At 42.7% G+C, this 12,391-nt stretch overlaps 1 protein-coding gene across 2 annotated transcripts; it reads left to right on the plus strand.

The window, feature by feature from the left end:
* Positions 1-228: 228 nt before the first annotated feature.
* On the plus strand, positions 229-10,172 carry LOC109200193 (retrovirus-related Pol polyprotein from transposon 412). 2 transcript variants are annotated; one of them, XM_019355688.2, is made up of 5 exons: positions 229-577; positions 669-739; positions 1,544-9,017; positions 9,109-9,179; positions 9,984-10,172. In XM_019355688.2, exon 3 carries the CDS (start codon positions 4,403-4,405, stop codon positions 8,642-8,644), a length of 4,242 nt encoding a protein of 1,413 aa, XP_019211233.2. In that variant the 5' UTR covers positions 229-577; positions 669-739; positions 1,544-4,402; the 3' UTR covers positions 8,645-9,017; positions 9,109-9,179; positions 9,984-10,172. The 2 variants fall into 2 exon arrangements, with proteins under 2 accessions (XP_019211233.2, XP_025760405.1); XM_025904620.1 differs by lacking the exon at positions 229-577 and having other exon boundaries at positions 584-739.
* The last annotated feature ends 2,219 nt before the right edge of the window (positions 10,173-12,391 follow it).

Consider the following 12,391-nt stretch of genomic DNA (forward strand, 5'->3'; position numbering starts at 1 on the left):
GCTGTTTGCCCATATGTAATAATCAGTTCTGAACAGGAGCTGAAGCCTGTTGCTTTTGCCATATAATACTCATAATAAAAGTACAGTAATGGTAATTAGTTAGTGACTGAGCAGCCCGGGGCGTTTCTCTTGATTTCTTTAGTCGGGGTAAATCCATTCACCTGCATGGATTAGCTAAACGAACTTTACAAAACAAGTTTCCCCGACAGCCGAGTGCACATGTAACCCAGTTCCTAAATCATCTCAAACAAAAGAGAAGAAAAAGTAAAACATTTTATGTTCATTGTTCCTGTTCTTACTGTCCTTGTTTAATAAAAGTGAAACGAGATCAATACATTTATTTAAACATAAAAGGGACACAGATTTATATATGATATGCTCTGGTCAAACAAGGGTTAAGTTTTCTCAGAGGGTTGATGAGCTCTGATGAGAGCCTATTGTTTTACTTCACTCCTCGCATGTCAGCCAATCGGTGAAGCTCTATGCAGCTCTTGTCCCTCCTTAGTGCCAGCTCCCAAGTTTGCAGTCTCTTGCTTCTACAGCCGAACAGAGCAGGCGGACTAAAACTTTGTTATCGGTAAGCTGGAGAAATTAACATCTAACGAGTTAAAAAATACCATCTAAACTGATATTTTTCACAAAATATGGTTTTGCACTTGTTGTCGTAGAGGGCAGAGCGAAACCGGAAGGTTTACTGAGCTGTGGCTTCACGTAAACGCTGAGCATACACTCGACGGCGGTAAGCTAAATGTGGCTAATCAGACACGTGATGTGTGGAGTGTGGGTACAGTTGTTGGATGTCTCTGAAACGCACTGCTGTTATGTTAGTTAGATCGTTAACTAAGTCATTTAACATGTGAAACGCTGTAAATGGTTAAAGCAGCTAAAAAATAACTTTATGAGAGATAATTGTAAGCAGACTTTATCCTGCTTCCTGTTTAATTTTGATGTCAATCTGTTGTTTTAGAATACTCAGTATTGAATACTTGGAGGTAATTTTTAGTGTATTTCCACTTGTACTAGTAGGCCTATGGTACAAGCAGGATTAAGCACGTCTATTTTAATACTCCTATTTGTGGACTGAGTCCTTGTGTTTACATGTTATTGAACCTGACTGTTTGCACTTTGTTCAATTTCTGATAAGCATTTGCATATTATTCCATTTCTTAAAAGGGGTAATATACTTATTTATTTGTGATTAGATATATATGTACAGTGAGTTTATTCTGATGAATGTAATTAATGTTTACAATGAAAGTGAGTTATATGGTGACTATAATTCCTGAATGTTTGAAGCCTTGTAGGTAATCTTTAATGTTACTGCAGGTTACAAATAAGTATTGAACCTTGATACTGTGAAATTTTGGATATTGATACTTTGAAACTTGATATTTTAATGTTGTACAACATGATTGAACTGATGATGATTGAATTGATGATAGCTGATCTGAATAGTAGTTACTGCACTGTGACACTACTTTAGTTTAATTTGTGAGAGTTATTCCTAAATTGTTCGTGACATATATTTGGCCATTGTTTATAGGTCAGGTTTTTTATATGGGACGAATCCAAAGACCAGGTCAGCGATTCCAGAACCCAGAGTGTTCCAGTGTTCACTGGATGGCGAGCCAACCCAAGATCCTAGGAGACGATATACATACACACGCACACTCATTTGCACATTGATGGACTACAATCCTCTACTGTACAAGTAGTACGGTAGGATAGACAATCACACACACTCTTACCATTGGACGGACTCTATTGGAATACACCCGTTTGTCATGGGCCCCACCGATACCATTTGGACTTAAAAAAGACTAATAGTTTTACTTGTGCACAATTTTATTTTATTCTATTTTTTTGCTACTTTGGGGGGAATTTTATACTTGAAATTCTGTTAAAATTGTTGTAATATTGTGTTGTTTACAAATTTCTTTTACAAGGCTTAAAATCACTAAAGCACTTTTAAGCCACACAACTGTGTTTGTCTGGTTTCTCTGCCATTCATATACCAGAGCTCTAAGAGTCGTTCTTTATCTTCTGATACTAGCCCAAATTACTCATTACCTTGGTAGTTATCCATTGGTACTGTATATAAATCCAGGTAAGTGCTACAAAAGTGGCGAGCCAGCCAGGAGCTCTTTGGTGCATGAATATCAGCAGTGAAACCTCTTTAAAGTGTGTATTGTCATTGAAACATCTTTTGCTCTCTCCACAAGATGGATTTTGTATTGAGCTCAGGTATCAAAGTCCCCAATGCCGTAATTGTTAGTGGTATACTTAATTCATCGGATGATGAAGAGATTCTAGACTTTTTGAAGCAGTATGGTACCTTTAGAGCCGTCCCAGTTGTAGATTCCAACTCTGAGTTTTTCAAAAACCTGATCGTTGAGTACCGAAGTGGTAACTCCATTGATGCCTTAACTGATCTTTTGCCATACACATATGAAGTTGAAGGGAAGCCCGGTGTAAAATACCATGTAAGAGCTCTCTCCAGCGTTTACACTGCCAAGGTGGGTGGCAGTGCTACCAAATCCTACTTAGATGAAATAAAGCAGGTGGCAAAACTGAGTGGCAAAAGTTTTGAAGAGGTACTGAAGTCGATGATGACAGAGATCAGTGAAATCATTGGGAGTTCAGAGACCGATGATGAATGTATGCTCTCCTCCATGCAAGTTGATGATCCAAACAGGGAGAACCAGCTTCACCCCTCTCTTGAAACTTCTGAGATTGCACGCCAGCAGTTGTCTGAAGATCCACCACAGGTAGGATTGATTCAAGGTGGTGCGGAGCCACACCTACCTGTTGATTTCAAAAAGAGCCCACTTAGTGCGGCAAACAGTTTCAACCCACCTGAAATTCAGAAAGTCATTGTGGAACACATCGTGAAGAAAGATGACTTGATTGCACATTCATATTCTCCAATGAGACTCCACTCATTCTCTGGTAGGATTCCCAGACCCAACGGTGAGACAGATTATGACACATGGCGTTCACATGTCGAACTTCTCAGGAAAGACCCCGCCATGTCTGAACTTCAAAAATCTAGAAAGATCTTTGAGAGCTTGTTGTCCCCTGCAGCTGACATTGTCAACAGACTGAGCCCAGAAGCTTCACCTGAAACTTACCTTCAGTTGTTAGATGCAGCTTTTGGAACAGAGGAGGACGGAGAGGAGCTTTTCGCCCAATTCATGAACACTCTTCAGGATCCTGGTGAAAGGGCCTCTGCGTACCTCTGCCGTCTTCAGGGCGCATTGAACCTCACTCTGAAGAGGGGAGGAGTCTCTGCTGAGGATGCCGATAAACACATTCTCAAGCAGTTTTGTTGTGGATGTTGGGACCACACCTTGCTCTCAGATCTTAATCTTGAAAACAAGAAAAGCCAACCTCCAACATTCTCAGAACTTCTATTAATGCTCCGAACAGAAGAAGATAGACTGGCAGCTAAAGCCACACGGATGAAGAAACACCTTGGCTCAACCCGGCAGCGGGTTGTGGCACACTGTCAAAAGACTTGCACCTGTAGTGAGCTACAGACAGTGACTCAATCTGATTCTGACCCATTGACAGATCTGAGGAAGCAAGTTGCATTCCTACAGAGTCAACTTACTAATTTGATGGCAAAGAAACAGAAGAAAAGCTTGCAGCCCAAGGGCAAAGCTGAGTGTGATTTACGTGAGACGGCTATGGCAACACCTAACATCAAGGTCACAAGTGCGAAGCCTGCCAACTTGCGGCAGGGCACCCAGCCAAAACCATGGTACTGCTTCAAGTGTGGTCAGGATGGCCACATCTCAGCAAGTTGCAGTAATGACCCAGACCCCACTCTTGTCGCTGATAAGAGGAAACAATTGAGAGAGAAGCGTCGCATTTGGGAGATGCAAAACACTCCATCTGTTGACCAGGATTTTTAGACGCAGTCTCAGTTGTGGGGCAAACTGGGACTGAAGCAGGTCAACATCGTCCCGCTAAATCTGGAAGTCAAGCTAAAACAAGAGCACAGGCCACTTTGAGGCAATCCCATGTTAGAGAGCAACCTTTCAGACTACCTAAGAGGCTCATAGGCACGAAGAGTACAGGTCAAGTCACGATCAAAGGTAAGGTGTGCAGTTGTCTCCTTGATACGGGTTCTCAAGTGACCACTGTCACCAAGTCCTACTATGACCAGTATTTGTCTGAGCAACGGATAGAGCCACTCCATGACCTTCTGGAAGTTGAAGGAGCCAATGGGCAGCTTGTACCTTATCTGGGTTATGTTGAGATTGGAATCACCTTTCCTAAAGACTTTCTTGGTGCTGAACTAGAAGTCAAAACGCTGGCTCTAGTAGTCCCAGACACCCAGACATTAACGAAGACTTGTGTATTGATTGGAACAAACACTCTTGATGTAGTGTATGAAATGTACACAGACGCGAACCCAGAGGGCTATCAACCCATTCCTCATGGGTACAGAACCGTACTCAAAGTACTGGAGTTGCGGCAAAAGCAATGTTCGGATGAAAACGTTGGCTTAGTGAGGATGCGTGGCAAGGGTGAAGTGATCGTCCCAGCTGGGAAAACAGTCGTTCTTGAGGGGACAGTATCAATCAAGGAATTTTACACTGAGAGATCTGCCCTGTTGGAATATCCTTCAGCATCTTCCCTGCCTGGGGGGCTTTTAGTGCAAACCTGTCTCCTTGACTTGCCAAGTAACCAGTCGTGCAAACTACCTGTAGTAGTTTCCAATGAGTCAGAGCATGACATTACCATCCCAGCTAAGAGCGTGATTGCAGAACTCAGTGCAATACAGACTGTCCTATCTCACAAACAAATTGTGAGTGAGCCATCAGAGTGTGAACCATCCAAGACCCCTAGTGTGACATTTGACTTTGCCAACTCTCCTATCCCTTCTGACTGGAAAGACCGCATTACTCAAAAGCTGAGCAGTATGCCAGAGGTCTTCGCCCAGACTGATCTGGATTTTGGAAGGACGGACAAGGTCAAACACCACATTAAGCTAGCAGATGAGACACCATTTAAACACAGAGCCCGACCGATTCACCCGCACGACCTAGAGGCTGTTCGAAAGCATCTGCAAGAGCTTCTCGCAACTGGAGTAATCCGCGAGAGCGAGTCCCCATTCTCCTCACCAATTGTTGTGGTCAGGAAGAAGAACGGTCAGGTACGTCTGTGTGTTGACTACCGTAAGTTAAACTTACAAACAGTGAAAGACGCATACGCCCTCCCAAGACTGGATGACACCTTCACCGCACTCTCAGGTTCCAAGTGGTTCAGTACACTTGATCTTAAGTCCGGCTATTATCAGATCGAAGTTGCAGAGAGTGATAAGCCCAAGACTGCCTTTGTCTGTCCACTAGGTTTCTGGGAGTTCAACCGTATGCCACAGGGAGTGACAAACGCGCCAAGTACTTTTCAGAGGCTTATGGAGAAATGCATGGGAGACATAAATCTGAAGGAAGTTGTTGTTTTCCTGGATGATCTGATAGTTTTCTCCAAAACCCTTGAGGAGCATGAAGCCAGACTCATGAAGGTCCTGGAACGCTTAAAGGAGTATGGGTTAAAGCTGTCTCCTGAGAAGTGCAAGTTCTTCCAGTCCTCAGTTCGGTACTTGGGGCATGTTGTTTCTCAGCACGGAGTGGAAACTGACCCAGAAAAGACGGCCACACTTAAAACTTGGCCAGTCCCTCAGAACCTCAAGGAGCTGAGATCCTTCCTCGGGTTCTGTGGGTATTACAGACGGTTTGTTAAAGGCTACTCAAGTATTGTGAAACCGCTGAACGATCTAACGTCCGGTTATCCACCACTGAGGAAGCATTGCAAACCAAAAGGGAGGAGTAATCAGTATCATGATCCAAAGGAGCCATTTTACGGGCGATGGACCCCTGCTTGCCAGAAAGCGTTTGAGGCTATCATTGACAAGCTAACGTCACCTCCAGTCCTGGCCTTTGCTGACCCAGAGCTGCCTTACATCCTTCATACAGATGCGAGCACCACGGGCCTTGGGGCAGCCTTATACCAGGAGCAGGAGGGACAGCTGCGGGTTATCGCCTATGCGAGCAGAGGTTTGTCGTGTAGTGAGTCCCGCTATCCAGCACACAAGCTCGAGTTTTTGGCTTTAAAGTGGGCTGTAACAGAGAAGCTGAGTGACTACCTCTATGGCAATCAGTTCACCGTTGTCACAGACTCAAACCCTCTGACCTACATCCTCACCTCAGCAAAACTCGATGCAACGAGCTACAGGTGGTTGGCCGCCCTCTCTACCTTCAATTTCAGACTCCAGTATCGTTCTGGAAAACAAAATGGAGATGACGATGGACTCTCGCGTCGTCCTCATGGCAAGCTACCTGATGACCTTACATCTCAAAAAGAGAGAGACCGGATATGCCAGTTCGCAAAACAACATCTGTCAGATCCAGACAATATCGACTCAGTCGATCAGGACGTTGTTCATGCTATCTGTGAGAGACAGTTTGTTTATCATTCAACTACCTCTGAAGCTTTGGGTGATGATGCAGGTATGTCCCTTGTCGAAAGTCTTGCCATTTCTGGAGATGCTGTACCTGACAGCTTTGAGCATGAAGAGATGTTGGGAGGCCTAGACATCATTCCCCACCTCTCACAGGCAGACCTCAGACACAGCCAGAGATCTGATCGGTGCATCAGACATGTTATTGCCCAGATGGAGAGTGGGGAGAAACCCCCTCCCACATTGAGGAAAGAACTTCCAGACGTAGTCCTGTTGCTGAGAGAGTTGAACAGGTTCAAGCTGTGCAATGACATTCTCTACAGAACACGCCAAGAAGGCGGTAATAAACATTATCAGTTGGTCTTACCTGAAGACCTGCGAGAGTCTGTGTTGACAAGCCTACATGACAACATGGGTCATATGGGAATAGAGCGCACACTCGATCTGGTCAGAGCCAGGTTCTACTGGCCGAGAATGTCCTCAGATGTGGAGAAAAAGATAAAGACCTGCCACAGGTGTGTACGCAGGAAAACGTTACCTGAGAAGGCTGCACCTTTGGTGAATATCATGACGACAAGACCCCTTGAGTTAGTCTGCATGGATTTCCTATCCATTGAACCAGACAGCAGTAATGTGAAAGATGTTCTTGTCATCACAGATCATTTTACTAAATATGCAGTCGCTATCCCAACATCGAACCAAAAAGCTCGGACTGTCGCAAAGTGTCTGTGGGACCATTTCATAGTACACTATGGCATTCCTGAAAAATTACACAGCGATCAAGGGCCTGATTTTGAATCTCAGCTGATCAAAGGGCTGTGTGAAGTAGCAGGCATACAGAAGATTCGGACTACCCCGTACCACCCCAGGGGCAACCCGGTGGAGCGTTTTAACCGAACTCTCTTAAGTATGCTTGGAACTCTGGAGAACAAAGACAAGTCACATTGGAAGGATTTTGTAAAGCCTTTAGTTCATGCGTACAACTGTACCAAGAACGAGGTAACTGGATTCACACCGTATGAGCTGATGTTTGGGCGTCAGCCACGGTTGCCTGTCGACTTAGCTTTCGGGTTACCTGTGAGAGAACAACAAAACAAGTCACACTCTCAATATGTTAAGGACCTCAAATCCCATCTTGAGGAGAGCTATAAAATAGCTACACGGAGTGCTGCAAAGGTAGCCAAAAGGAACAAAACCAGATTTGACAAACATGTGACCACATCTACCTTGGAAATCGGAGACCGAGTGCTGGTCAGGAACATACGCATTCGAGGAAAACACAAACTCGCCGATAAATGGGAGCAGACAGTCTATGTGGTGGTGAAACGAGCTGGAGACCTCCCCGTCTACACCGTTAAACCAGAGGGCGGGGATGGCCCCATACGCACCCTACACAGAGACCTCTTACTCCCTTGTGGGTTCCTCTCTGCAGCCAAGGAGGTGAAACCTGAAAAACCAAAACCAAAGAAAAGGCCCAGAACGCGACAGATTACTCACAAAGACAATGAAAGAGCAGATCACTCCTCAGATGAGGATGACATTGTTCCAGTCCACTGGTTTGCAGATAGATCAGTGCCAAATGACTCGACGTACATTGTCAAGCGAGATGTTCTGCTGACTCATAAATCAAGTCTTGGTCAGGATGATGTGACTGCAGATCATGACAAGTTGGCTGATGGTACTCCAGCTTGTGCAGACACGATATCCGATGTTGTCCCAGCCAGTCATGCTGACGATGACCAACCTTATGACAATCAGATTGCAAGTTATGGAGAAGCCTCATATGAGGGAAACTTACCTGGAAATGACGAACCTGAAAAGGAAAGAGACTTGCCTTCTACGGATCGCCCTGACATGAGGGATGAACAAATCCTACTTCTCTCAGACATGTTAGGGAGTGATGAGGAAGGAGAGGACTTGATATTTGACAGAGAAACCGTAAACAAAGACAGAGATGAACAAACAAGCAAAGAAATTCCTGTCCGAAGATCAGAAAGAAGTCGTCAGCCGCCAAAAAGGCTAGACTATCCTGAATTGGGAAATCCCCTTGTCACTGTGGTCAAATCATTATTTCAGGGTTTAACCACAGCTTTCATTGAATCTTTAAATGCTAAAGCTGAATTATTGTTCTTAGATGATGCAGTTCACAGTAGACATGCAAAGGGACTTGCATGAATTCAAGAGGGGAGGGTGTAACCCAGTTCCTAAATCATCTCAAACAAAAGAGAAGAAAAAGTAAAACATTTTATGTTCATTGTTCCTGTTCTTACTGTCCTTGTTTAATAAAAGTGAAACGAGATCAATACATTTATTTAAACATAAAAGGGACACAGATTTATATATGATATGCTCTGGTCAAACAAGGGTTAAGTTTTCTCAGAGGGTTGATGAGCTCTGATGAGAGCCTATTGTTTTACTTCACTCCTCGCATGTCAGCCAATCGGTGAAGCTCTATGCAGCTCTTGTCCCTCCTTAGTGCCAGCTCCCAAGTTTGCAGTCTCTTGCTTCTACAGCCGAACAGAGCAGGCGGACTAAAACTTTGTTATCGGTAAGCTGGAGAAATTAACATCTAACGAGTTAAAAAATACCATCTAAACTGATATTTTTCACAAAATATGGTTTTGCACTTGTTGTCGTAGAGGGCAGAGCGAAACCGGAAGGTTTACTGAGCTGTGGCTTCACGTAAACGCTGAGCATACACTCGACGGCGGTAAGCTAAATGTGGCTAATCAGACACGTGATGTGTGGAGTGTGGGTACAGTTGTTGGATGTCTCTGAAACGCACTGCTGTTATGTTAGTTAGATCGTTAACTAAGTCATTTAACATGTGAAACGCTGTAAATGGTTAAAGCAGCTAAAAAATAACTTTATGAGAGATAATTGTAAGCAGACTTTATCCTGCTTCCTGTTTAATTTTGATGTCAATCTGTTGTTTTAGAATACTCAGTATTGAATACTTGGAGGTAATTTTTAGTGTATTTCCACTTGTACTAGTAGGCCTATGGTACAAGCAGGATTAAGCACGTCTATTTTAATACTCCTATTTGTGGACTGAGTCCTTGTGTTTACATGTTATTGAACCTGACTGTTTGCACTTTGTTCAATTTCTGATAAGCATTTGCATATTATTCCATTTCTTAAAAGGGGTAATATACTTATTTATTTGTGATTAGATATATATGTACAGTGAGTTTATTCTGATGAATGTAATTAATGTTTACAATGAAAGTGAGTTATATGGTGACTATAATTCCTGAATGTTTGAAGCCTTGTAGGTAATCTTTAATGTTACTGCAGGTTACAAATAAGTATTGAACCTTGATACTGTGAAATTTTGGATATTGATACTTTGAAACTTGATATTTTAATGTTGTACAACATGATTGAACTGATGATGATTGAATTGATGATAGCTGATCTGAATAGTAGTTACTGCACTGTGACACTACTTTAGTTTAATTTGTGAGAGTTATTCCTAAATTGTTCGTGACATATATTTGGCCATTGTTTATAGGTCAGGTTTTTTATATGGGACGAATCCAAAGACCAGGTCAGCGATTCCAGAACCCAGAGTGTTCCAGTGTTCACTGGATGGCGAGCCAACCCAAGATCCTAGGAGACGATATACATACACACGCACACTCATTTGCACATTGATGGACTACAATCCTCTACTGTACAAGTAGTACGGTAGGATAGACAATCACACACACTCTTACCATTGGACGGACTCTATTGGAATACACCCGTTTGTCATGGGCCCCACCGATACCATTTGGACTTAAAAAAGACTAATAGTTTTACTTGTGCACAATTTTATTTTATTCTATTTTTTTGCTACTTTGGGGGGAATTTTATACTTGAAATTCTGTTAAAATTGTTGTAATATTGTGTTGTTTACAAATTTCTTTTACAAGGCTTAAAATCACTAAAGCACTTTTAAGCCACACAACTGTGTTTGTCTGGTTTCTCTGCCATTCATATACCAGAGCTCTAAGAGTCGTTCTTTATCTTCTGATACTAGCCCAAATTACTCATTACCTTGGTAGTTATCCATTGGTACTGTATATAAATCCAGGTAAGTGCTACACACATCTTAGCTAGCTAGGTCTCAGGACCTAGCTAAGGATGTTAGTTACGGATTAGCTAACAAACACGTTTAACTTACCGAAAAAGTGCAGCGGAGCCTCGGGTGCTTCTGTCAGGTAGTCCAGCTTACTGAAGACCACCTCAGTCTGTCAGGTTAAAACAGTCGGCTGTTGTTTTGTAACATAAACGCTGGCCCGCCTATCAGAGCCTCTGCTCTATCTGCTATTCCCGAACAGAGATACGGAAGTTTCTCAGTGACTTCAGCTGCCAGTCAAAGCTGTTATAATGACGTTGCACCCCAATTTAACATCACTGTAGTGGTAAATAGCATCAAACTTAGGGGAAAGGAGACCCCTTGGACATAAATCTGCGTGATGAGAACTACTGATAATAAAGAAAGAATCTTTGGAAAAAAATTATCTGAGTAGAATTTATTTATTTTAATCTGAACCCAGTCCCATCTGCTAACATGGAGGAGGCGGGGTTTATGACCTATACTGCAGCCAGACACCAGAGGGTGATAGAGACGTTTTAGCTTCATTTTTGGGGCGCTGTCGCGTTGTCCATGTTTTCTACAGTCATTGGTTCAAATCTAGGGTCACCAATGTGGAGGTATGGTACAGATGACACAGGAGCTCTAACTTTCCACTCTGAGTTTATTCATCACATCAACTGAACACATCATGCCACACAACTCGACAAAACCCCTCCTTTCAACTTGGGTGTGAGTAGAGCCCTCTAGTGGGCCGCCACATTGCATAAATTTGTTTTTAGGTCAGACATGTAAATAAAGTATACCAGCTATTTGACATAGTAGAACATTTGCCCACTTACTTTATATTGTTTAATGTAGGGGTTTTAACACTTGTTACATTAGCTGGATTAGGCCAAATGCTACTCCATAGCTATTTTGGCCACGTAATGGCACATTGCTTTTTAAGTATGGCTGTGTGTGATTGCTGCATATAATAAAGAGCTTTCAGTGGGAGAAACGTCACTCATCAAAGTGAATTCCTTAGTCTCCAGCTTAGTAATTACAGTGGTCCCTCGTTTATCACGGGAGTTACGTTCTAAAAATAACCCGCGATAGGTGAAATCTGCGAAGTAGCAACTTTATTTTTTACAATTATTATAGATGTTTTAAGGCTGTAAAACCCCTCACTGCACACTTAATACACTTTCCTCAGACAGGCGTGAACATTTTCACACTTTTCTCTCTTGTTTAAACACTTTCAAAGTTCAAACCTTCGTAGAAAAATAAGTCCAGTATTATAGAATAAAACCAAAGATCAAACCCTGTTTTCAGGTCCAGAACATGGAAATAGAGCAGTTGCGAGAGAATTGAACATTAATGAATCAATAGTATGGAAGTAGAAGAGGCAAGAAGAATGAGTTGAGTAAAGTTTGACTTATCTGACTGTTTTGTTTCGCTTAATGTGCCTTATGGTGCGAAAAATACGGTAACTTCTACCTTCCTTTAGCATGTCCAGAAGTCCAACTTTTTGTGCGATGGTTAGCATCTTCCTCTGCCTTTTGGGTGCTACCCCAGGTGCCTTTGACGATGAAAAACATTTTGTTGACATTGTTGTGTCTGTTGGGGAGAAAACTTACAAAGATCCAGTACAGCACTTCAGAGTCACACTGCTAACGATCAAAGATTTATGTAAATTTGACAAGCTAAACACATTCTGTACTGTACAGAAGACACGGCATGGAGGAGATTGATTGACAATGGTCTATAGCTGATCAGGACGCAGAACACAATGTGCTGTAAAAAGCCCAATGCCACAGATGTAAAAAAGAAAAAAAAAAAAAAAAAGCATGCAAAATTGC

Source organism: Oreochromis niloticus, unplaced genomic scaffold (genome assembly GCF_001858045.2).
Source record: "Oreochromis niloticus isolate F11D_XX unplaced genomic scaffold, O_niloticus_UMD_NMBU tig00002753_pilon, whole genome shotgun sequence".
Classification (NCBI taxonomy): domain Eukaryota; kingdom Metazoa; phylum Chordata; class Actinopteri; order Cichliformes; family Cichlidae; genus Oreochromis; species Oreochromis niloticus.